Source organism: Haliotis rufescens, unplaced genomic scaffold (genome assembly GCF_023055435.1).
Source record: "Haliotis rufescens isolate VD_foot unplaced genomic scaffold, xgHalRufe1.0.p SCAF_39, whole genome shotgun sequence".
NCBI classification, from domain to species: domain Eukaryota; kingdom Metazoa; phylum Mollusca; class Gastropoda; order Lepetellida; family Haliotidae; genus Haliotis; species Haliotis rufescens.
Genome location: NW_025964101.1, coordinates 2,500,410 through 2,524,011, shown reverse-complemented (window position 1 = coordinate 2,524,011; position 23,602 = coordinate 2,500,410). Strand labels below are relative to the sequence as shown.

Below are 23,602 nucleotides of genomic sequence, written 5' to 3'. Positions count from 1 at the left end.
TTGTTTATGTCTTTGGAAATGCCATCATATTTCATTTTGAAAAGGTTTACAACTGAATATGTTTTCCAGATGAATTTACTTTGTTGTTTTAATAATCAGATTGGTTTGAGATTGCAGACAAACGGAAAATAAACCAACTTCTCCCTTACATTCTTACTATATCAATAACACGATAGTTTTAATGAAATAGAACTTCAAATTGACAAACAAAGAAAAGTAATTTAGCAGGGGTAAGTGTAATCGGCGTCACGACAGTCGTCACTTGTTTGTAAACATAATGGTCATTCGGTTGCGAGTTCAACTCCAAGCATGGTTGGGGCCACCTATCACAGTGGGGAGTTTTGACTGGTGGCAGCTATAGTATAGAGAGCTCCGCGAATGGGCCATCGCTGTGAGGAGCCTATGTGTTTTATGTACTATTCAGACGACATGTAAACCTGATAACAATGATTGCAGTCTTCGACCTTTGCCACTAGTCCATAGCCCAAGTCAAGTCAAGTTCTGTTTGGTCTAGTAGGTTCAGCTGACAATAGCCCATATCATAACACTAGAAAGTTCTGAAAATGATGCTTAGAGCCAAATTCAAACTTGTAGACTTCGAAGTTCTTGGCACAGACTGTGATTATCATGTTTAATGAATGCAGACTTGATTGTGGAGATGCAGATTGTTTTATGACGCACGTTTAATGCGACCTTCATTTGACCTACTTATCTGATTGTACATTCAAATATACATCCCACACCCCCCGTGAAGATTCTGGGTTAGAATAAGTCTTCAGCAACCCATGCTTGCCGTAACAGGCGTCTATGCTTGTCGTAAGAGGTGACTTACAGGATCGAGTGGTCATGCTTGCTGACTTGGTTGATGCATGTCATCGTAGACAAACGTTGTAGATCAATGCACATTATGTCAGTCACTAGATTGCCTGATCCAAACTTGATTACATGCAGACTGCCGTCATCTAGCTTATAGCTTGTCAACTCAAGTACGTTTCAAGGCGTCAACAGCGATAATCTGACCATGGTTGCTGTAAATAACAGTGAGCTGAGCGATCTTCCGATCGCTTCAAACAGGATTTCGCCAAAATTAATTAAAACAATATCAAAAGTAATTTTGAATAAAATTAATGAAATAAGTTAAAAACATAAGTCCAGATATACAATGAACACTTTTTATAACCAGACAGTAGAATTACATGATTAATTTGCGTACTTTAGTATAGATTCATGGCATGGTATTTCCGGTGTTATGTGCTCACAGTAGTGTTTTTGCGTTGGGGAATAAACCCATCAAAACTCATTATGGCGTGCACCCCCCTTTTACACAGCTGTGGTTTTTTTTGGGAAAAAGTGTGCACGAGGGCCTATACTCAAGAAAACGTTATATTGATGAGTAAAACAATAAACAAACAAAACATACCTTGAGAACCTTGTTAAAAGGCTTCTTTGTGAGGCATTGTTATGTAGTGGTGATGATAGATGAGGATGTATTTTGTGTGGTGTCAGATTTTGAAGGTGATTCTTCCAATACTTGAATGCCTTGTCCCCAGGTCTGCACATCGGCCAACTATCTCCTGTCTGATTTGTTTGTGCCGGACAGCTCCGTGAGAGACGTCTGGTGTCACGAGGAGAACAATGATTCGGATGAGGAAACAGAGGAGTCAGGCACGGTAAGTGAACAATTCCATTGTTAAAATGAAAGAATTTCAGGGATGGATCTGGACCTGCTTAGAGGTTGATATGACGTGAATACTTCCATTGTTAACGTGAAGTTTCATCAATATAAGATCTTAGTTCTCGCTACCGCTAAACAATGATCTGAGAGCATCTCAGTATTGGGTCATGTTGGAACTACTTTTCGTGAACCTTTACCGACCAATGATATGACTAACATGAAGTGAACATTAGCCAATCAGAAAGCAGCTTTCTCAAGCTTTACGGCACTTTTCAAACTGGTGAGTGTCATTTCAAACTTTGCTTAGAAAAATATTTTTACAAAGTTCCCGGTTCAAAATTTGAAAACTCACCAAAAAAGCATTCCGGAATGGCTGACATGTGTCTGAGATTGTATGTCAGCAAAGTCTCTACCGTTCAAATGTTTATCCCATTGAAAGAGAGATAGACAAAAGCTGTAACTGTCATTCAGAATACCTCGCATGATTAGAACACACATTCCGACTGTCACTTTCCTGATCTGGTCAGAGGGGCGGTCGGGTAGCCTAGTGGTTAAAGCCTTCGCTCGTCATGCCGTAGACCTAACCGGGGTACAGTGTGTGAAGCCCATTTCTGGTGTCCCCCGCCAAGATATTGCTGGAATATTGCTAAAAATGGCTAAAACCATACTCACCCACTCACTGATCTGTTAACTGACGCTGTGATTGGTCGGATGAAAGGTTGTTCTGATTTGACCCGTAATGGGATGTCCTCAGATCTTTGTTTAGTGGTAGAGAGAACTAAGATCTGATTTTAATGAGTTTGTAAAATGAAGAAAATCCCAGGGATTGATTTCGGACATGTTAGAGGCTGATATTGGACCTCAAATCTGCAGCCATTGTCAGTTACAATTCCCAGCTGGGAACTAAATATTTCCCAATTCATGTTAATATAACTAAATATTTCCCAATTCATGTTAATATAACTAAATATTTCCCAATTCATGTTAATATGGTTCTGACTCACATTATGGCTTGGTAGAAGTGTCTTGTATTTCACTAACCATGCTAACAGGACCAATAAAAAGGAAGAAGCTTTAATGCTTGGATTACAATATACATTGAATGCAGTGTTAAAATACATCATGTACATATCAACTTAGGCTTAAAAGAATTGGTTCTCAGGCAGTGAGTTTTGAAATGTAGTGCAGGTGGGTGGTGGTGTTTTGTTTTGTTTTTTTTTGCTTGTTTAAACTATTTTGAACCAGATAAACAGTTGTGTAAAAAACTCCTATTGCTGCCATGACCATAACACGAGATGCGCAGTAAAGCAGTGTGTATTTCAAGGGATGTATCTGTGTGCTATATTGGACCACATTGTTTTTAAGTATTAGTATGTTTTTTTTGGTTTTTTAAATGGAAATTAAAAGCCAAATGTGCCCCGGACTTTATGATGGTGTGGACAGTGCCTGAGAATCAAGACTATAATTTTGTTTGGCCTTAGAAATCACATTATGAACAATAACACTAAAACATATCCCAATTTGCCTGCAAGGGGCACTTAGTTTGGAATGTCTGAAAATCATGATATATGAGGTAGAAATGGTAGTTGGAAAGGCTCTTGAAAAGGCTATTTTCTATAAATAATAATGATTAAAAATGGTAAACTTTCAGAAAAGTTACATTGATCCCGAGTGGTTCTGACAATAACCAATGTTAGATGCCAGTCCTGGTGTATTTTAATCTTTGGTAACATAGTAAACAAGACAATAGTCAGATTCTTAGTGTATCGTGTGCAATATTGCAGAGAAAGTAAACAAGGGAAGTAACTCAGTTTTGCACATCATTTGGACTTATTTTCAGCTGAGTAATTGAACCAATGTGTTTGAAAATTTATGGTTACTCCCCAAAGACTACCCAACATGTTGCCTGGTTCAAATATGGTAGATGAATCTGGTTCAAACACAATCTGTCCTTGAACATGTGGCACCGTGTTGAGAGTGTGGGATATTTTATGAGAGCTTTGTTCACTATTTTGGTTACATGATTTCTATGCAATTTTTTACGTTAACCTTTTTTGCATCATTCTCATGAATATTGTGTGTTCCAAAATCACTATTTGAAGAATTGGTAAAACAATTTCTTTGGTTATTTTATTGTATGGCTATAGACTAGACTATTTGTCTTAATTATTATTTTGATTGGTGGGTTGAAGAATTTTTGTTTTTTGCTATTAGAATTATGTAAATAGTCTTTCTAGTTCACAGAAACATTTGTAGCTTTTTTATGAACACACAATTGCCTGTGCTGAAATATTTCCTCGTTGATCTTAATTCACTTAATTATTGATCGTTCTATGAGTGTGCATGAAGGTTGATCCTAGGTAGTTGAGGTCAGAAGGGTAATATGCCAGTTGTAACAAGGTAAACAAGGCGGCATATCTCATGCAGACACATGAACTCCCACTCATCATTCGTATGAACTACGAAGGATCAGTGATGGATGGTGAAGATTACTGTCTTGTAATTTGCTGTTTAGACACATTGAAGATATCCCTCATTTGCATGTTTACATCATTGTTATGAAATTAATTATACCTTGTTCTAGTTAACTGCCATTCTTTTGTATATTGTGTAATTAAGTAGGAAGATATTTGTGGTTAAATTCTAAATTTATTTCCTAAATTACTTTATACACATTTTTTGCAAAATAGTGATAAGAAAATTTCTAGGTCACATTGACCCAAATATTTGACCTTGACCTACTTTTAAAGATGACTATTTATTTGCACCAATCACTTTTTGAACATTTGTCCTCTCATCAACTTTCAGTTTGAGAACTCTGATTTACTCAAGAAATAAATAGAAAAAAAATAATGACATTGTTTAATGTGCAGACATCAGACGAGGAAAGCGAGGTGAAGACCGAAATATCCCTGGGGCTGAATGATCTGTGTAGGATAGACCGCACTGTGCGCCGTGCCTGGCGAGTTCCTCGTACACATGCTATCGCAGGCACAGTGGAAGAACGGTGTCGAGATGGACTCAGCTATATTAGGAAGGTAAGCTAAATTAGACATATTCTGATGAAAAGAAATAAAAGAACAAGGCATTAGTTTAGAAAAATGTTTACTGCTGTGCAATATAAATTATTAAATTAATAGACATTGAATATTAATCATAAAAATATTTGGTCCGTTTCACAGACAGTTAGAAATGTGTCAATATCTTTCCTTCTGACAAGTAACCCTAATTATGTAATGTTAACCTAGGCTAACTGTAGACAATCTAAGCTACACTATGCCTCTACTAGATACTGGTGAGCTTGCCAGATATCATCTTCCCGAGGCAAGAGCGTCCAGTAGCCTTTTTATTCCACCCTTGCCACATCAAGCCCACTTTCCTGTGCTAAATATGATTGGACTATCGCACATATCGATAGTCCAATCAGAGAACGTGTGACAAAATCAACATCCACGACTGATACACCTTTCGCATGAAAGTGATTTACCGCTGCCTGCTGAATATGTCTTTTTCAGACTTATTATATATGTCTTTTTCATTGTTTTAAACCCCCCAACGATTGCCTATGTTTTTGTGTCAGGGGTGAAATCGTAAATGCTTTCCTTATCTGACTAGATCGTCACCTATGGTAGTTGTAATCTTTGTGAAGCTATTCAAGATAGGAACAGTGATCTGATTGGATATCGCGTTTTCATCACAAGGGGCACAACTTGTGATCTACGCGAGGTGGCTCCAGGGCCGAGCCAAGAAAAGTGGCAAGGGTAGAAACTAAGCTTTGATATAGGCTAGTGGACACGCTTGCCTTGGGAGGGTGGCCAGCTGTTGAATAGTGGGAAGACTGAATGGTGTATTCCTGTCATGTGTGGTCGGCAAGGATATTAAGGGATAGAGCTGGAATATCACTGACTGTGGTATGATACTGACTCACATTTTTACCCATCTAGGGCCTGGACTGCCTCGGCAAGGATCTGTCCAATCTCAAAACCAAGGAACCACACAAAAGTAGCAGCATCGTGGAGGAGCAGGCCACATGCAACCAGAGTGAGGCCATTCCACTTCACTACGAACCGCTGAGCAAAAGAGAAGAGAAAAGAAACAGTCTTCAGGTGACCATTGCCATGCCGACAGACACCAAGGCATCTTGGCACCAGCTGTCCAAGTCTCTGCTACTGAGGAAGGGCGCCATGGCCTACTATGCCCTAGCCAAGGAACACATGTCAGTTAAGAAGTATGGACATGCGCTCAAGCATGTGAGATTCGCATTACACTGCCTTGGTAAGTTCTTGAGTGTTTGTGATGACAAGATTCCCTGTAGTTGTATTTATTTTGTTTGGAGCCCAGTGGGGATTCTGCAACCAATATGGTCCTATGCAACTCATGCTGCTTGTAAGATGGCGTTATAAAGAGGATCAGGTAATTAGATATGTATAACCTTGTTGATGGTACATATGTCATGCTATAAATCCTGAGTTAGAAACTATCACAGTCCACGAAAGCCAACCTGAAGGTTATCAAATGGTTAAGAGGGGGCAGGGGTGGCCCAATGGTCTAAGGCGCCGCATTTCTCTGTGCAGAGTTGCGTCCCTTGGGCATGCCAGAAACCTATGATTGTGGGTTCGAATGCCGTTTCGCCCCGATTATGTTTCTAGGTTTGTCAGCACCATACCCGTGCTCGTGGGTTTCACGGAAGTGGTAAAGGTCTGAGACCTGCATCACTTCAGTATTTCCTCCCACATTAAGCTGACACTCTGTGATATAACTGGAATACTGTTAAAAGCGGCGTTACATCCAACTCACTCACTCACTCACTCACTCACTCACTCACTCACTCACTCACTCACTCACTCACTCACTCACTCACTCACTCACTCACTCACTCACTCACTCACTCACTCACTCAAATGGTTATGGTTCAAGGGACTCCTAAGGTTTTTTCATATGCTAACATCATGAAAATGCATAATGGATTTTTCATACTTAATTTTGTTAGATATGTTACCGATGTGAGGGACATTGGTTAGTAGTGTAATGTGATGTAGGACATTGTTCTATTGACATAGGGAAGTGTGTTCGGCCATTTGTCTCAGTACAGTTCTTGTTTGGTGTTTCTCGGGATGGAGACAATAGCACAAAACATGCATTATGTTTTCTGTTATGCATTTTCAGAGGGGTCAGTATATATCACCCTGAGAACAAGTTTGCTGCAGATAGCTGCAAGGTTCTTGATGCTATGTTAAGCAAGACACTCACTCAACCACTCACTCACTCACTCACTCACTCACTCACTCACTCAACCACCCACCCACCCACCCACTCACCCACCCACTCACTCACTCACTCACTCACTCACTCACTCACTCACTCACCGTGTATCCTGCAGATGCGATGAAGAAGCTGGTGCCCAGCAAGGAGGGGGAGAACCGCGAGCTGCTGATGCTGATCCTGGAGCTGGCGGGGGACATCCATCTCCTCATCAGCCACATCAGTCGGGGCTTCGAGGAACACAAGAGAGACTACGGGGATATGTCGGAGGAGGAGGCAGTGGTGCTGGATGCTGCGCAGAACGTCATTCCTAACCCAGGTACAACCAAACGGGGGTAAAACTAGCACTGGGAATTGCTTTGGGTTTTATGCTTCATCATAATTGCATGGTGTCATAACATGATGACTTGGGACATTGCTCAGAATATCAATCACATGTTTGTTTGGTCCAGACTTGATTAATTACAGATCACCATCATATAGTTGAAATATCGCTGACACATCTGTGAATGTTGATACCAATTTCTTTATTTCTTGGGCCAAAAGAGACCCACAGCATATCCTTTCTGTAATTTCACCATGGTGGCATCTCCAGTTACCAAGTGTATTTTATCTTCATTGTAATATGATAATACCATCACCATTAGGATCCAGCATTAACAGTATAGAGATCTGGAATTAAACAGTGAATGGTTGAGGGGCTACGATAACCTCAGCTACATTATAACCCGCTCAAAGTTCATGCCTTGGTAGTGTCTTTCAGTGATTAACACTGTACATACAGATCCTGTTTTGTACGTACTGAAGTAAATATTACAATGCTAAGTCAAAGGAAACATCATTTGTGAATGATTTTCTGTGTAGATTTGAGGTGAAACAATGCAAATGATATGAATACTTTTTGTTTATTTTACCCAATAAAGCGGAACACAGAAATAATATTGCAATACGTATTATGTGAAAAGCGTATTGCAGTATACCAGTAGTACTGTGCAGTCTTACCAATCAGCACATTCATGTTAAGTTGTTGTCTGTGATGCAGAGTACTCGTGGGTGTACACGTGGACGTTGAGCATGGAGCAGAACCTGGTACACAGCAGCCGCTGCTACGAGCTGGCCTACCAGATAGGGACCAAGGTCAAGTGTAGTAAGGACACACGGGTCAGTCTGTCCAAGCGTCATGGCAACTCCCTCAACGAGCTGGGTGTGTGGTACATGAACCAAGCCCAGGTGTTCTTGCAGTCAGGTAGGTAGCAAACACCTGGTAGACAGGCTTGACCAGTAGACAGGCTTGACCAGTGGACAGGCTTGACCAGTAGACAGGCTTGAGCAGTAGACAGGCTTGACCAGTAGACAGGTTTGACCAGCAGACATCCTTGACCAGCAGATAGGCTTGACCAGCAGATTGGTTTGACCAGTAGACATCCTTGATCAGTAGACAGGCTTGACCAGCCGACATGTTTGACCAGTAGATATCCTTGACCAACAGACAGGTTTGACTAGTAGATATCCTTGACCAGTAGACAGACTTGAACAGTAGACAGACTTGACCAGCACACAGATGTGACCAGTAGACAGGTTTGACCAGCAGATAGGCTTGACCATTAGATATCCTTGACCAGCAGACAGGCTTGACCAGTAGATATCCTTGACCAGTAGACAGACTTGAACAGTAGACAGGCTTGACCAGTAGACAGAAGTGACCAGAAGACAGGTTTGACCAGTAGACAGGCTTGACCACCAGACATCCTTGACCAGCAGATAGGCTTGACCAGCAGATAGGCTTGACCAGCAGATTGGTTTGACCTGTAGACATCCTTGATCAGTAGACAGGGGTGACCAGTAGACAGAAGTGACCAGAAGACAGGTGTGACCAGAAGACAGGTTTGACCAGGAGACGGGCTTGACCAGCAGACAGGTTTGACCAGCAGACATCCTTGACCAGCAGATAGGCTTGACCAGCAGATTGGTTTGACCAGTAGACATCCTTGATCAGTAGACAGGCTTGACCAGCCGACATGTTTGACCAGTAGATATCCTTGACCAACAGACAGGTTTGACTAGTAGATATCCTTGACCAGTAGACAGACTTGAACAGTAGACAGACTTGACCAGCACACAGGTGTGACCAGTAGACAGGTTTGACCAGCAGACCGGCTTGACCATTAGATATCCTTGACCAGCAGACCGGCTTGACCATTAGATATCCTTGACCAGCAGACAGGCTTGACAAGTTGATATCCTTGACCAGTAGACAGACTTGAACAGTAGACAGGCTTGACCAGTAGACAGGTTTGACCACCAGACATCCTTGACCAGCAGATAGGTTTGACCAGTAGACAGGCTTGACCAGCCGACAGGTTTGACCAGTAGATATCCTTGACCAGTAGACAGACTTGAACAGTAGACAGGTCTGACCAGTAGACAAGCTTGACCAGTAGACAGACTTGAACAGTAGGCAGGTGTGACCAGTAGACAGGCTTGACCAGTAGACAGACTTGAACAGTAGACAGGTCTGACCAGTAGACAAGCTTGACCAGTCGACAGACTTGACCAGCACACAGGTTTGACCAGTATGCAGGCTTGACCAGCAGACAGGCTTGACCAGCAGACAGGCTTGACCAGCAGACAGGTTTGACCAGCAGAAATGTGAATTAAATGCCTGGAGTTCGGCTTTAAGGGGAAATCACATGGACCGGACGGTTCTGAGTTGGTATGCTGTATCTGAAAGGGGTATCCATGTTAAACAGAAGCATTGTATCTCCGTGGACTAGAACTATAAACTGGCATCAGTCAGGTTTAGTACAAGCAGCCACACATGCATGTTCATCACCTTGTAAGTGCAAAGATCTTGAACATGATGTTAAATCCCATTTCACCTCTCCTCACCTTGAGCAGTTTGTTAAAAAGATGAGATTTGTATCCAAGTTTGTATTAAGGAAAATGGTTAAACTATCATGATGTGATTGTGAGGTTGACATTGCTATGACAGGCCTGATGATGTTGCTGTGTGTCTGCAGGTGCCATTGAACCATCCGACAAGATGAAGGAATTGTGGGAGAAGAGTCAGACGTGTTTCACGTCGGGGATCCTCGCGTTCTCCAACATCCATGACAAGGCGAACCAGGCCCTGCTGCTGTCCAACAGCGGCCGACTGATGCGTCTGTGTGCCCAGTGCTACACTCAACAAGCCATGCAGCAGGCCCGCCCAGAGTTCAGCCTGCAGGAGAAACACTACTACTCCAAGGTAGCCTCCTTCCAGGCACTTCTCGTTACAATTCATTAAAATCAGATCTTTTCCTTTTCCTCCGATACCTTACAAAGGAGGTTGCGTCAGGCCAACTTTCCACTCAGATTATCGACATTGAGGCTTCTGAGTTGTGGGTATAAGCAATTGAAACCTCAAGAGCAGCATATCTGATTTCAGTTTCTTAAAAAACAAACGTAAAAGGGCAGTTCAGAATGAAAATTATAAAGGCAGCACTGTTAAACCTGTGGACATCTGTTAAAAACTTTGAAGAAAATCCTTGGTGTGTAAATACTATGATCTGTTGAGAGTCAGTAACCATCAACTGTCTTCTTTCGAATGATCAACTGTTTCTCTTATACGTGATGTAAGTCGTATATGTTGGAACCAATAACAAAGTCATGCCACATTTTCATGTGCAAAATGACAATAAGTGTAACCGAAATTTTAATTTGAATGGTCTTCATTTTGGGTGAATGATCGATTGATCCTTGAAATTTGAATTTTGTGACTGAGAAACCGTATGAATATGTTTTTCACTATTTGTTATTGTTCCACAATTGTTATCCTATTGCAATAGCTGTAACACTATTGCAGTGGTGTGAGGTGTTCCTCATCCACAGTGTATCCTCTCATCAGGGCTGGGGCCAGTGGTTAGTAGAAGTGAAACCATACAGCAAGGTCATGATACATAGGTCCCAATTTGATATGTATCGTGATATGTATATTTATGTCAAATCTCATGGAAACTTCTTGACAAAAAATATTTCAGAGCAGGTTCAAAAAGTAAAGCTAGCTGTAGACACAGGTGCTAGCGGCTATTTTCAGTGGTGAACTTGAAAGGCTAATTACAACACATTTTGTTATATCTGACTGACAAAAACACCAGGGAACATTAAACAAGTAGTAAATAATTTATTTCTGTAAGTGTATTGTCTTGTATCGGCACAGAAAAAAACATATTGTGTATCGTATCATCACATGAAACCTCACGATGCACTGATGTATCGTTTCACCACTACTGGTTAGAGTGTAGTGGTTAGAGTGTAGTGGTTAGAGTGTAGTGGTTAAAGCCTCCGCAATCCCCACGTCTCTGCTGAGTGATATATAATTATCTGATATCCCCACCCCTGAGTGTCGAAGCTTGGGCATGAGCCAGAGTGGAGCCGCTCGGGGGAAAATCTTGGTGGCAGTAGCATGTATTCAAAGTCTACCAGGTCTAACAGTTCATTAACATTATAACAAGACAAATATTTTCTTATCCAGGCAGTGGACTATTATCAGAATGCTCTAATCGTCCTTGGCCCAGGGGAGAGAACTCCCAATGAACTCCGGGACATCCGAGAAGCAGTGAAGTGGGACTTGTCCACCACATACTTCAACATGGCCATGCTGCTACAAGACTACCCCCCACACTCGAGTCAGACTCAGGAGGAGGTGAGGGGCAACATTACTATGTTTTATAATATACTACTCAAAAGAAGTTAAGGACACCTGATTCTTTCCCATTACTGTAGTTAATCTGTCATAAAAAGATTCAAGGGTCCCAGAACTTATTTTGAGTAGTATATTTTTGGTGGCAGTAAAAGCAATCTTTCTCTCAGTGAAATAACACATTATGCTAGAACTGCTTTCAGCCTTTCTCGCTGACAGTTTTCAGACTAGGTACAGTGAAAAGAATTATATAATAATTGAAATATATGGGTTTTTTTTATGTTAAATAACATGTTGGTCTCTTCTCATGATTTGAAAAGGTTCACATGGTTAGGTTAGAAAATGACTAGTTTTAGAAGGTCAATAGCAGGAACTTTGCCAGACCTGGTCAGAGGCCGATATTTGGCCCCAAGTCTGCAGCAGATGCCCAAATGGGAAATAAAGATTTCCCGATTCATGTTAATATAACTAATGTAATGGCTCTGTGAAGGCATCATGTATATCAGTGACAACAGGCCAATAAAGTGGAAGAGGCATTAATGCTTGGATTTAAATTATCACACTGAATGTAAAGTTAAAATACCTCAGAAGTTAGGAGTGAGTGAGTGAGTATGGATTTACGCCTCTTTTAGCAATATTCCAGCACTGTCATGATGGGGCACACCAGAAATGGGCTTTATATATTGTAACCATGTGGAGAATTGAACCCAGGTTAACCACTAGACTACCCCACGGCCAACCAAATTTAGGAAAAAACATTCCGTAAATACAATCCCAATTTTGAACAAAATATGATTTCTTTGTCAATTTGGCTGCCATGGGCTCTTCCATTATTATCCTCGATAAATCCCTGCACTCGACATGCTAGATGAGATTCACATGATTGAAATTTGAAGCCACATATCTTTAAAATGTTTGGAATTTGTAACTGGAAAATGAAGGCACTTTTCCATACACTAATTATCTATGTTAAATGTGAAGAAAATAATATTCAATCATAACATATTGATGGCACAACGGAGGCATGTGGTGTCAGTGCTGACCTCATGGAAAAGGCTTTCGTGTCTGTGTCATATAATTGTATTTGATCCAGGTTGAGAAGAGTGTGACAGAGCTGATGAATAAATCCCTCAAGTACTGTGTTCCTAACAACAAGTCAGACACAAATCAGCTTGTACAACAGTTCCGAGCTGCAACCATCAACCACCGACTGGCCTCGCTGTACCACCACTCCTACATATCCCAGGTAATCAGACTCAGCAATCTCATTAACATCAGGGCCCATTCCACTTAGAGATCACCATGACAATAAAGTGGTGCGGTCTTTTTTATTAACATTCGGTTCTGTCCATGTAAGTTCATTTATGAGACACAGAAAATAGATAGGCTGGTCTGAATGCTTCACTCACTCATACCAAGAGACCTGTGAAGACCCGGGGTAGAATAGGTCTCCAGCAACCCATACTTGTCGTAAAAGTCGACTATGCTCGTCGTAAGAGGCGACTAACGGGATTGGCTGGTGTGGCTCGCTGACTTGATGCATGTCATCATTTCCCAATTGCGTAGATGGATGCTCATGATGTCAATCACTAGATTGTCTGGTCCAGACACAATTATTTAGAGACCCCCGTCAAATAGCTGGAATATTGCTGAGTGCAGCGTTAAACAAAAAAACCAAAACAAACATCATACCAAAATCAACAGTGATTAGCTGGTCAGAGTTCACCTGATGTGACGACCTCCTCTTGATGTGTTGTCAGATCTACATGCAGAGAGGAACCATCAAGTATCAAGTTTTAAGGAGACTGACCGGGACTTTCTCCAAGTGCTTGTCCTTGTTTGTCCTCTCACTTATCAAATGGGGGCCACAGGTGGCCCAGTCGCTGTGCAGAGTTGCCTATGATTGTGGGTTCAAACTCGGTTCGCCCCAATTATGTTTCTAGGTTTGTCAGCACCATACCCGTGCTTGTGGGTTTCACCGAAGTGATAAACGTCTGAGACCTGCATCACTTTGGGCCTTCCTCCCACATTAAGCTGACATGCCGCGATATAACTGGAATACTGTTAAAAGCGGCGTTAAACACAACTCACTCACTCACTCACCCTACGATTAACTCTATGGTGACTCATGAACAGATAAGGTCCACGATACTTAGTGTAAGAGTATATAATTATTATTATTATATTATCAAATTATACATTAATATACTGCAGGTATCCAGATGCTAGTATCTGCTTAAATGTGGTTTTATTTGTTCCCCAACCAGTGGATCCGTTTGCATTCCAGTAATCATTCTCAACTCCCTGGGGAGTATTCAGTCCAAGCGGCACTAGAGGGTTTTGCATCCACCTCACATATCGAGTACCCATTCCCTGCTGGGTGAACAGAGGCTCATTTGAACTAAGTCACTTGTTCAGTATGACACCACACATTTTGACACTTGTGTTTCGGGTGTATGTAGGTATTCATGTTTCCACCATGTGGTCATCTACCATCGGACGAGTGGGTTCTTTTATGTGCACAGGGTGAATGTACTGTGCACTAGGGGTAGTGACAACACTGTAAAGACCTGTAAACATGGTTGGTCCCAAGGCTGAAAAACAAACCGGACACTAGGGCAATCTGCTTAAAATCCTGCTTTATTTCTGGTAGTGACCTAGAATGTTGACGTTGCATTCCACAGACAAATGACCAGAAGAAGCGCCACCTACGTCAGTTGGCAGATAACCACTACGACCGAGCGTTCCGGCTGTTCCAGCAAGCCGAGTCCCACACAGAACTGCTGCGCGTGCAGCTGGAGAGGGTCGCCATGTTGGAGGCTGCTCTGCAAGGTATACAATGTCCACACTCTTTTTATTCCCCGTCACAAAGTGGAAGGGTATGTGTATTGCCTGTCCGTCCATCACGTTTTGTTTGCGGAGCAGATTGAAAATGCTGTAGTGGTCCTTTCCATAGTAGATCTGGGCGGTCGGGTAGCCTAGTGGTTAAAGCGTTTGCTCGTCACGCCGAAGACCCGGATTCGATTCCCGACATGGGTACAATGTGTGAAGCCCATTTCTGGTGTCCCCCGCCGTGATATTGCTGGAATATTGCTAAAAGCGGCATAAAACCAAACTCACTCACTCACTCACTCATAGTAGATCTTGAAAACAGTACAATATTTCTTCACCAAATAAGGTCGTTTTGGGGGACACTGGTGGCACTGTCATCTATGATGCTTGAAATAGGTGTTTAGAGTTGCCTCCCTTGGCCATGCCAAGATCCGCTGATCATGGGTTCTCTTCCCAAATTCGTATGATCCTTGCTTATTTCTGTTGATCACTGACTCACACTTAGGCGCTTGTCTTCATTTATGAATACATTCATACTTTGGGTAAATTCATGATGTTGAAGTGAAGGAAGGAGGTTTACAAGGCTTACTGTATTTTTCAGGCCAGTCAGTAGCCAAGTCTCGTCTCCGCTCCATCAGTGCTATCTCTGGGCTGCTGGGGTCCTGTGCTGCCTCGGTCAATGTGCTGGCCACTCCAACGGAGGAGGCTCTGGACCAGGGGGAGAAGTCCGAGGAGGATAGTCTGAGCATCATCCTGGAGTCCCGGATACAGTTTGTTTTTCTACAACTCGTCAAATGCTACAGCTCCGGGATCAAGAGGTGAGGCTGTATGAAGGAGTGAACTTACTTACTTCCAACAGGGGTACAATGTGTGAAGCCCATTTCTGGTGTCCCCAGCCATGATATTGCTGGAATATTGCTAAAAGCGGCATAAAACCATACTCACTCACTTGGATCATTAAAATTCCGTGCTATGATATGAGCTGGAATACTGTTAAAAGGGATATCACATCCCATGGATTTGTATAGGATTCCTAACCTAGTGCCCTTGGCATGAAAATTGAAAACAAATTATTTGGTTTAAAAGTGGGATTTTAAGAAGCCCTTATTTTCTTAACTTCAGAGGTATTTTCACGTTGCGGGGCGGTCGGGTAGCCTTGTGGTTAAAGTGTTCGCTCGTCACGGTGGATTCCCAACATGGGTACAATGTGTGAAACCCATTTCTGGTGTCCCCTGCTGTGATATTGCTGGAATATTGCTAAAAGTGGCGTAAAACCATACTCACTCACTCACTCACAATTTTCACATTGCATTCAATGAATAATGTAAATTAGAACTCTTTAATGGTCCTGTTGTCAGTGAAATATGAGACACCTCAGGAATCACATTTGTTACTCCTGTAAACCTGAATTGGGAATATTTTCTTACATATGCTGCAGACTTGGGATATATTATCGGCCTCTGAGCAGATCTAGATGAACCCATGAACCCTGTCTCATGTGACCATAATTTGTTTACAGCAAGACAGACATGATGAGCAGGTTAAAAGCAGCCTATGCAAGGAGCCTTCAGAAGGTTGACAAGCAAAAGTGTCTTCGATCTCGATGGGCCTGGATTAGAACACTCCTGTGTGATCTGCAGAATCTTCATGACAGCATTACCAAAGATACAACATGACGTACAACAGAATACATCAAGTGTACATGCTCCTGTATGATCTGAAGTCTTCATGACAGCATTGATTTTATACCAAGGATACAACATGGCATTCAGTGTAGGGCAGGGACGAGTCCCAACAAACTACCCGGGTACCCAACCCCCTATTGCCCGACCCTACCCGGGTACCCACTGTAGGTCTCAAGAGTGGGGAACACAATGTCTAATTGGGAATAGTTTAACTGTAGCCCTGGCAAAAACTGTTCAGATACATGTATGAAACCAGAGACCATATAATAGATATATGGTCTCTTATGAAACGATCAAATCATGCGTACACTGAAGTTGAATGAAGCTTTATCTTTATTCAAACATATACAAGTCAAAAGGAATGTGTGCATCATCATAAAGAAATGGCAACATTAGCGACTTGTAGTGTAACCACTGAGCTCTAGTGAGTTTTTGGCATTAAACAATATGTCTCGTGACTAACCTCCGGGTAAACTGTGGGTACCCGGGTCCTACTCAGTACCCACCCGACCCGAGTACCCGAGTTACCCGTCCCAGCCCATAATTCAATGGTGTACAACAGGCAACTAACAAGTACAACATCATCAGTCTACTGAAGCCTGCATAGTGAATGGGAGCTGTTTGTGAAATGGTTTGGATTGACAAATTTCCAGATTAATGCATCTTTGGAACTGATGTCAATTTGCAAGCTCTCCTAGCTGTAATTGTCCATTAGGCAGGGTGTCCATATTAACAGGATCCAGGCCAACGAAGTTCTGCTGTACACCTTTTGACAGCATCAGTGGATTGTGGGTTCAAATCCAGTTTCATCCTGATTATGTTTCTAGGTTTGTCAGCACCCTACACTTGCCCGTGGGTTTCACCAAAGTGGTAAAATGTCTGAGACCTGCATCACATCAGCTTTCCTCCCACATTAAGCTGACACACCCTGAAATACATGTAACTGCAATACTGTTCAAAGTGGCATTAAACCCAACTCACTCACTCACTCACTCACTCACTCACTCACTCACTCACTCACTCACTCAGCATCAGTGAAGATCATAGTACTCTGTATTTTTTGTGTGGATTACTGGTTTACCAAGGGTAATTTAAAATGAAAATACAAATACAATTTGTTTTGAAAACATTTGAGGAGTTTCCCTCTCTTTTTCTTTCTCTGGTACATTAATCCCATCCTCCTTTATCCAGAGTATTATATCGCCATTCTATTATGATAGATACTCTGGTTCCATTGGACACCTTAGATTTGTCTGATTTGAATGATACAACGCTGGAAATAACCCATTGAATCAAGTGGTATTTTTCTTTGATGATTAAAGGGGGCATTGGTGGCCCAGTCGACTAAGGTGCTGCAATTTTGTTGTACAAAGTTTTGTTCCAAAGAAATCTTTAATAATGGGTTCAAATCCGGTTCGTCCTGATACTGTTTGTAGATCTGTAAACACCATACCCATGCTCATGGGTTACACCAAAGTGGTATACATCCAAGGCCTGCATCATTTCTGGCTTGCCACCCATATGGGAATGACAAGTTATGATATAACTGGATTACTGTTCAAAGCTGCGTTAAACCCAACTTACTCACTCACTCGATCATTAAGGGCTTCTTTGATGAGGGTTCTAGCATGCCCAAGGGATCCAACACTCTACAGCGAATTGTGGCGCCTTAGGCGACTGGGTCACCTGCGCCCCATGTCAAGGTTGATGCTCTTATACCAAGATACTTAGAAGAATTCTGCAGGTTAGAGTGTTCACCTGTACGCTGAAGACCTGGGTTAGATATATTACATGGGAACAACATAAAAAGCCCATTTCTGGTGTCCCCATCTGTGGTATTGCTGCAGGATTATTAAAAACAGAGTAATGGCCTCACTAGCATTGCCAGTAGAGGAAACTTTTTCCATGAGGTCAATTACAATGCAATGCAATAAGAGGCGACTAACGGGATCGGATGGTCAGGCTTGCTGACTTGGTTTATGCATGTCATCATATCCCCATTGCATAGATCGATGCTCATGATGTCAGTCACTGGATTGTCTGGTCCAGATTTGATTATTTGGAGACTGCCTTCATATAGCTGGAATATTGCTGCGTGTGGCGTTAAACAACAAACAAACAAACAAAACAAAAATAATATTTCAATCCATTATTCCATCAGTGCCATCAATTGAGGGAGATAGTTGAGAAGACAGATCCATTGCTTCCCATGGTTTTGGTTACTTTTCAAGTTTCTTGGTTATGTCAATGTTGGTTTGTAGCATTCTCAAGTATTTTGGTTTCAGTACCAGACTGAGTCTTGTCAAACACCAAGATTCTTTTCTTTGATTGCTTCAGTTTACTTATTCTCACTGTATTGATTTCTTTGTAAGTTTAAGATCTCATGATTTGTTTGTACATTCAAGATCTCATGATTTGTTTGTAAGGTCAAGGTCTCATAATTTGTGAGGTCAAGGCCTCATGTTTTGTTTGTAAGGTCAAGGTCTCGTTTTGTTTGTAAGGCCAAGGACTCATGGTGTGTAAGGCCAAGGCCTCGTTTTGTTTGTAAGGCCAAAGACTCATGGTTTGTAAGGTCAAGGTCACATTTTTGTGCCCAGATGTAAATGGTAGCCAAACAACACAACTAAGTTTGAAAAATTACTTGTGTTGACCGTTCAAATGAAAACACAGGTTAGGTGTGATGATTGGTCCATTGTAAGGTGTTGGATCCAGTATCTAAATGTGCTTGTCGGAGCTTGTGTCATATGCCTGTCGTTTCATTCATAAGAGGTAAGACCACAGACCACATGGGCTTTAGTCCTTGTTTTGGTTCATTGTTGCCATGACAGCAACTGTGTGAATGTTGTAATAATAAGTGAATCATACCCGCTGTATGAGAGAGTTGATTGTGAAGATAATGTGCATCTTTCGTTTTCCTTCACATCAACATTTGATGCCTTGATTTTGCTACATGGCACAAAATATATCATGTGTACTTTTGTGCATTTGTGCTAGTATGCCATTTCTGATACTGATGTTTGGAATGATGAAGAATCTGCCTATGACTAACAAAGCATTTGTCAAATGTCAGAGGAGTGTAGGTTTACTGTAACACTTGTTCACATGTGAAAAAAACAAAAATGCTCAAACATTTTCTGATTTGTGAATGTGGCTGTGAATGTGTTTATTTTGTCAGTTTTTAATAAACATTTACAATGTTGTTACTGTATGTTTTATCTTTGGACACAATTTAGTTAAAGTGCAAATCATCCACTATGTATACACTAAACCATCTCCCACACCACCAGTGATGTGTTACAATCTCCCACACCACCAGTGATGTGTAACCATCTCCTACACAGCTGAACCAGTGATGTGTAACCATCTCCCACACAACCAGTGATGTGTAACAATCTCCCACACAACCAGTGATGTGTAACCATCTCCTACACAGCTGAACCAGTGATGTGTAACAATCTCCCACACAACCAGTGATGTGTAACCATCTCCTACACAGCTGAACCAGTGATGTGTAACCATCTCCTACACAGCTGAACCAGTGATGTGAAACAATCTCCCACACAACCAGTGATGTGTAACCATCTCCTACACAGCTGAACCAGTGATGTGTAACCATCTCCCACACAACCAGTGATGTGAAACAATCTCCCACACAACCAGTGATGTGTAACCATCTCCTACACAGCTGAACCAGTGATGTGTAACCATCTCCCACACAACCAGTGATGTGAAACAATCTCCCACACAACCAGTGATGTGTAACCATCTCCTACACAGCTGAACCAGTGATGTGTAACCATCTCCCACACAACCAGTGATGTGTAACCATCTCCTACACAGCTGAACCAGTGATTTGTAACCATCTCCCATACAACCAGTGATGTGTTACCATCTCCCACACAACCAGTGATGTGTAACCATCTCCTACACAGCTGAACCAGTGATGTGTAACCATCTCCTACACAGCTGAACCAGTGATGTGTAACCATCTCCCATACAACCAGTGATGTGTAACCATCTCCCAAACAGCTGAACCATTGATGTGTAACCATCTCCTACACAGCTGAACCAGTGATGTGTAACCATCTCCCACACAACCAGTGATGTGTAACCATCTCCTTACCAGCTGAACCAGTGATGTGTAACCATCTCCCCCACAACCAGTGATGTGTAACAATCTCCCACACAACCATTGATGTGTAACCATCTCCTACACAGCTGAACCAGTGATGTGTAACCATCTCCTACACAGCTGAACCAGTGATGTGTAACCATCTCCCCCACAACCAGTGATGTGTAACCATCTCCTACACAGCTGAACCAGTGATGTGTAACCATCTCCTACACAGCTGAACCAGTGATGTGTAACCATCTCCTACACAGCTGAACCACTGATGTGTAACCATCTCCTACACAGCTGAACCAGTGATGTGTAACCATCTCCCACACAACCAGTGATGTGTAACAATCTCCCACACAACCAGTGATGTGTAACCATCTCCCCCACAACCAGTGATGTGTAACCATCTCCCACACAACCAGTGATGTGTAACCATCTCCTACACAACCAGTGATGTGTAACCATCTCCCCCACAACCAGTGATGTGTAACCATCTCCCCCACAACCAGTGATGTGTAACCATCTCCCACACAACCAGTGATGTGTAACCATCTCCTACACAGCTGAACCAGTGATGTGTAACCATCTCCTTACCAGCTGAACCAGTGATGTGTAACCATCTCCCACACAACCAGTGATGTGTAACAATCTCCCACACAACCAGTGATGTGTAACCATCTCCTACACAACCAGTGATGTGTAACCATCTCCCACACAACCAGTGATGTGTAACCATCTCCTACACAGCTGAACCAGTGATGTGTAACCATCTCCTACACAACCAGTGATGTGTAACCATCTCCTACACAACCAGTGATGTGAAACAATCTCCCACACAACCAGTGATGTGTAACCATCTCCTACACAGCTGAACCAGTGATGTGTAACCATCTCCTACACAGCTGAACCAGTGATGTGTAACCATCTCCTACACAGCTGAACCAGTGATGTGTAACCATCCCCTACACAGCTGAACCAGTGATGTGTAACCATCTCCCCCACAACCAGTGATGTGTAACCATCTCCCACACAACCAGTGATGTGAAACAATCTCCCACACAACCAGTGATGTGTAACCATCTCCTACACAGCTGAACCAGTGATGTGTAACCATCTCCCACACAACCAGTGATGTGTAACCATCTCCTACACAGCTGAACCAGTGATTTGTAACCATCTCCCATACAACCAGTGATGTGTAACCATCTCCCACACAACCAGTGATGTGTAACCATCTCCTACACAGCTGAACCAGTGATGTGTAACCATCTCCCATACAACCAGTGATGTGTAACCATCTCCCAAACAGCTGAACCATTGATGTGTAACCATCTCCTACACAGCTGAACCAGTGATGTGAAACAATCTCCCACACAACCAGTGATGTGTAACCATCTCCTACACAGCTGAACCAGTGATGTGTAACCATCTCCCACACAACCAGTGATGTGAAACAATCTCCCACACAACCAGTGATGTGTAACCATCTCCTACACAGCTGAACCAGTGATGTGTAACCTTCTCCCACACAACCAGTGATGTGAAACAATCTCCCACACAACCAGGGATGTGTAACCATCTCCTACACAGCTGAACCAGTGATGTGTAACCATCTCCCACACAACCAGTGATGTGAAACAATCTCCCACACAACCAGTGATGTGTAACCATCTCCTACACAGCTGAACCAGTGATGTGTAACCATCTCCCACACAACCAGTGATGTGTAACCATCTCCCACACAACCAGTGATGTGTAACCATCTCCCACACAACCAGTGATGTGTAACAATCTCCCACACAACCAGTGATGTGTAACCATCTCCTACACAGCTGAACCAGTGATGTGTAACCATCTCCCACACAACCAGTGATGTGTAACAATCTCCCACACAACCAGTGATGTGTAACCATCTCCTACACAGCTGAACCAGTGATGTGTAACCATCTCCCACACAACCAGTGATGTGTAACAATCTCCAAAACAACCAGTGATGTGTAACCATCTCCTACACAGCTGAACCAGTGATGTGTAACCATCTCCCACACAACCAGTGATGTGTAACAATCTCCCACACAACCAGTGATGTGTAACCATCTCCTACACAGCTGAACCAGTGATGTGTAACCATCTCCCACACAACCAGTGATGTGTAACAATCTCCCACACAACCAGTGATGTGTAACCATCTCCTACACAGCTGAACCAGTGATGTGTAACCATCTCCTACACAGCTGAACCAGTGATGTGTAACCATCTCCCATACAACCAGTGATGTGTAACCATCTTCCACACAACCAGTGATGTGTCACCATCTCCTACACAGCTGAACCAGTGATGTGTAACCATCTTCCATACAACCAGTGATGTGTAACCATCTCCCACACAACCAGTGATGTGTAACCATCTCCTACACAGCTGAACCAGTGATGTGTAACCATCTCCCACACAACCAGTGATGTGTAACAATCTCCCACACAACCAGTGATGTGTAACCATCTCCTACACAGCTGAACCAGTGATGTGTAACCATCTCCCACACAACCAGTGATGTGTAACAATCTCCCACACAACCAGTGATGTGTAACCATCTCCTACACAGCTGAACCAGTGATGTGTAACCATCTCCCACACAACCAGTGATGTGTAACAATCTCCAAAACAACCAGTGATGTGTAACCATCTCCTACACAGCTGAACCAGTGATGTGTAACCATCTCCCACACAACCAGTGATGTGTAACAATCTCCCACACAACCAGTGATGTGTAACCATCTCCTACACAGCTGAACCAGTGATGTGTAACCATCTCCCACACAACCAGTGATGTGTAACAATCTCCCACACAACCAGTGATGTGTAACCATCTCCTACACAGCTGAACCAGTGATGTGTAACCATCTCCTACACAGCTGAACCAGTGATGTGTAACCATCTCCCATACAACCAGTGATGTGTAACCATCTTCCACACAACCAGTGATGTGTCACCATCTCCTACACAGCTGAACCAGTGATGTGTAACCATCTTCCATACAACCAGTGATGTGTAACCATCTCCCACACAACCAGTGATGTGTAACCATCTCCTACACAGCTGAACCAGTGATGTGTAACCATCTCCCACACAACCAGTGATGTGTTACCATCTCCTACACAGCTGAACCAGTGATGTGTAACCATCTCCCACACAACCAGTGATGTGTAACAATCTCCCACACAACCAGTGATGTGTAACCATCTCCTACACAGCTGAACCAGTGATGTGTAACCATCTCCCACACAACCAGTGATGTGTAACAATCTCCCACACAACCAGTGATGTGTAACCATCTCCTACACAGCTGA

The 23,602-nt window shown here is 42.6% G+C and overlaps 1 protein-coding gene, 1 long non-coding RNA gene and 1 other non-coding gene across 3 annotated transcripts in view; 2 read left to right on the top strand and 1 right to left on the bottom strand.

Moving 5' to 3' along the window:
* The window catches only part of LOC124147205 (erythroid differentiation-related factor 1-like), a 40,764-nt gene extending 23,724 nt beyond the window's left edge, over positions 1-17,040 (top strand). Inside the window, exons 12-22 of the mRNA XM_046517840.2 lie at positions 1,551-1,670; positions 4,549-4,713; positions 5,620-5,950; positions 7,056-7,256; positions 7,980-8,183; positions 9,958-10,184; positions 11,451-11,621; positions 12,712-12,864; positions 14,303-14,450; positions 15,052-15,268; positions 15,970-17,040. Coding sequence (XP_046373796.2) covers positions 1,551-1,670; positions 4,549-4,713; positions 5,620-5,950; positions 7,056-7,256; positions 7,980-8,183; positions 9,958-10,184; positions 11,451-11,621; positions 12,712-12,864; positions 14,303-14,450; positions 15,052-15,268; positions 15,970-16,126 — 2,094 coding nt within the window. The 3' untranslated portion in view covers positions 16,127-17,040. The remainder of the gene's footprint in view (positions 1-1,550; positions 1,671-4,548; positions 4,714-5,619; positions 5,951-7,055; positions 7,257-7,979; positions 8,184-9,957; positions 10,185-11,450; positions 11,622-12,711; positions 12,865-14,302; positions 14,451-15,051; positions 15,269-15,969) is intronic.
* On the bottom strand, positions 4,044-4,145 carry LOC124147236. Its single transcript, XR_006862772.1, has one exon. It is a non-coding gene; the product is annotated as a small nucleolar RNA U13 (small nucleolar RNA).
* A 29-nt stretch (positions 17,041-17,069) lies between the features above and the next one.
* Positions 17,070-19,334, top strand: LOC124147206. The gene is made up of 2 exons (XR_006862765.2): positions 17,070-18,561; positions 18,612-19,334. It is a non-coding gene; the product is annotated as an uncharacterized LOC124147206 (long non-coding RNA).
* The last annotated feature ends 4,268 nt before the right edge of the window (positions 19,335-23,602 follow it).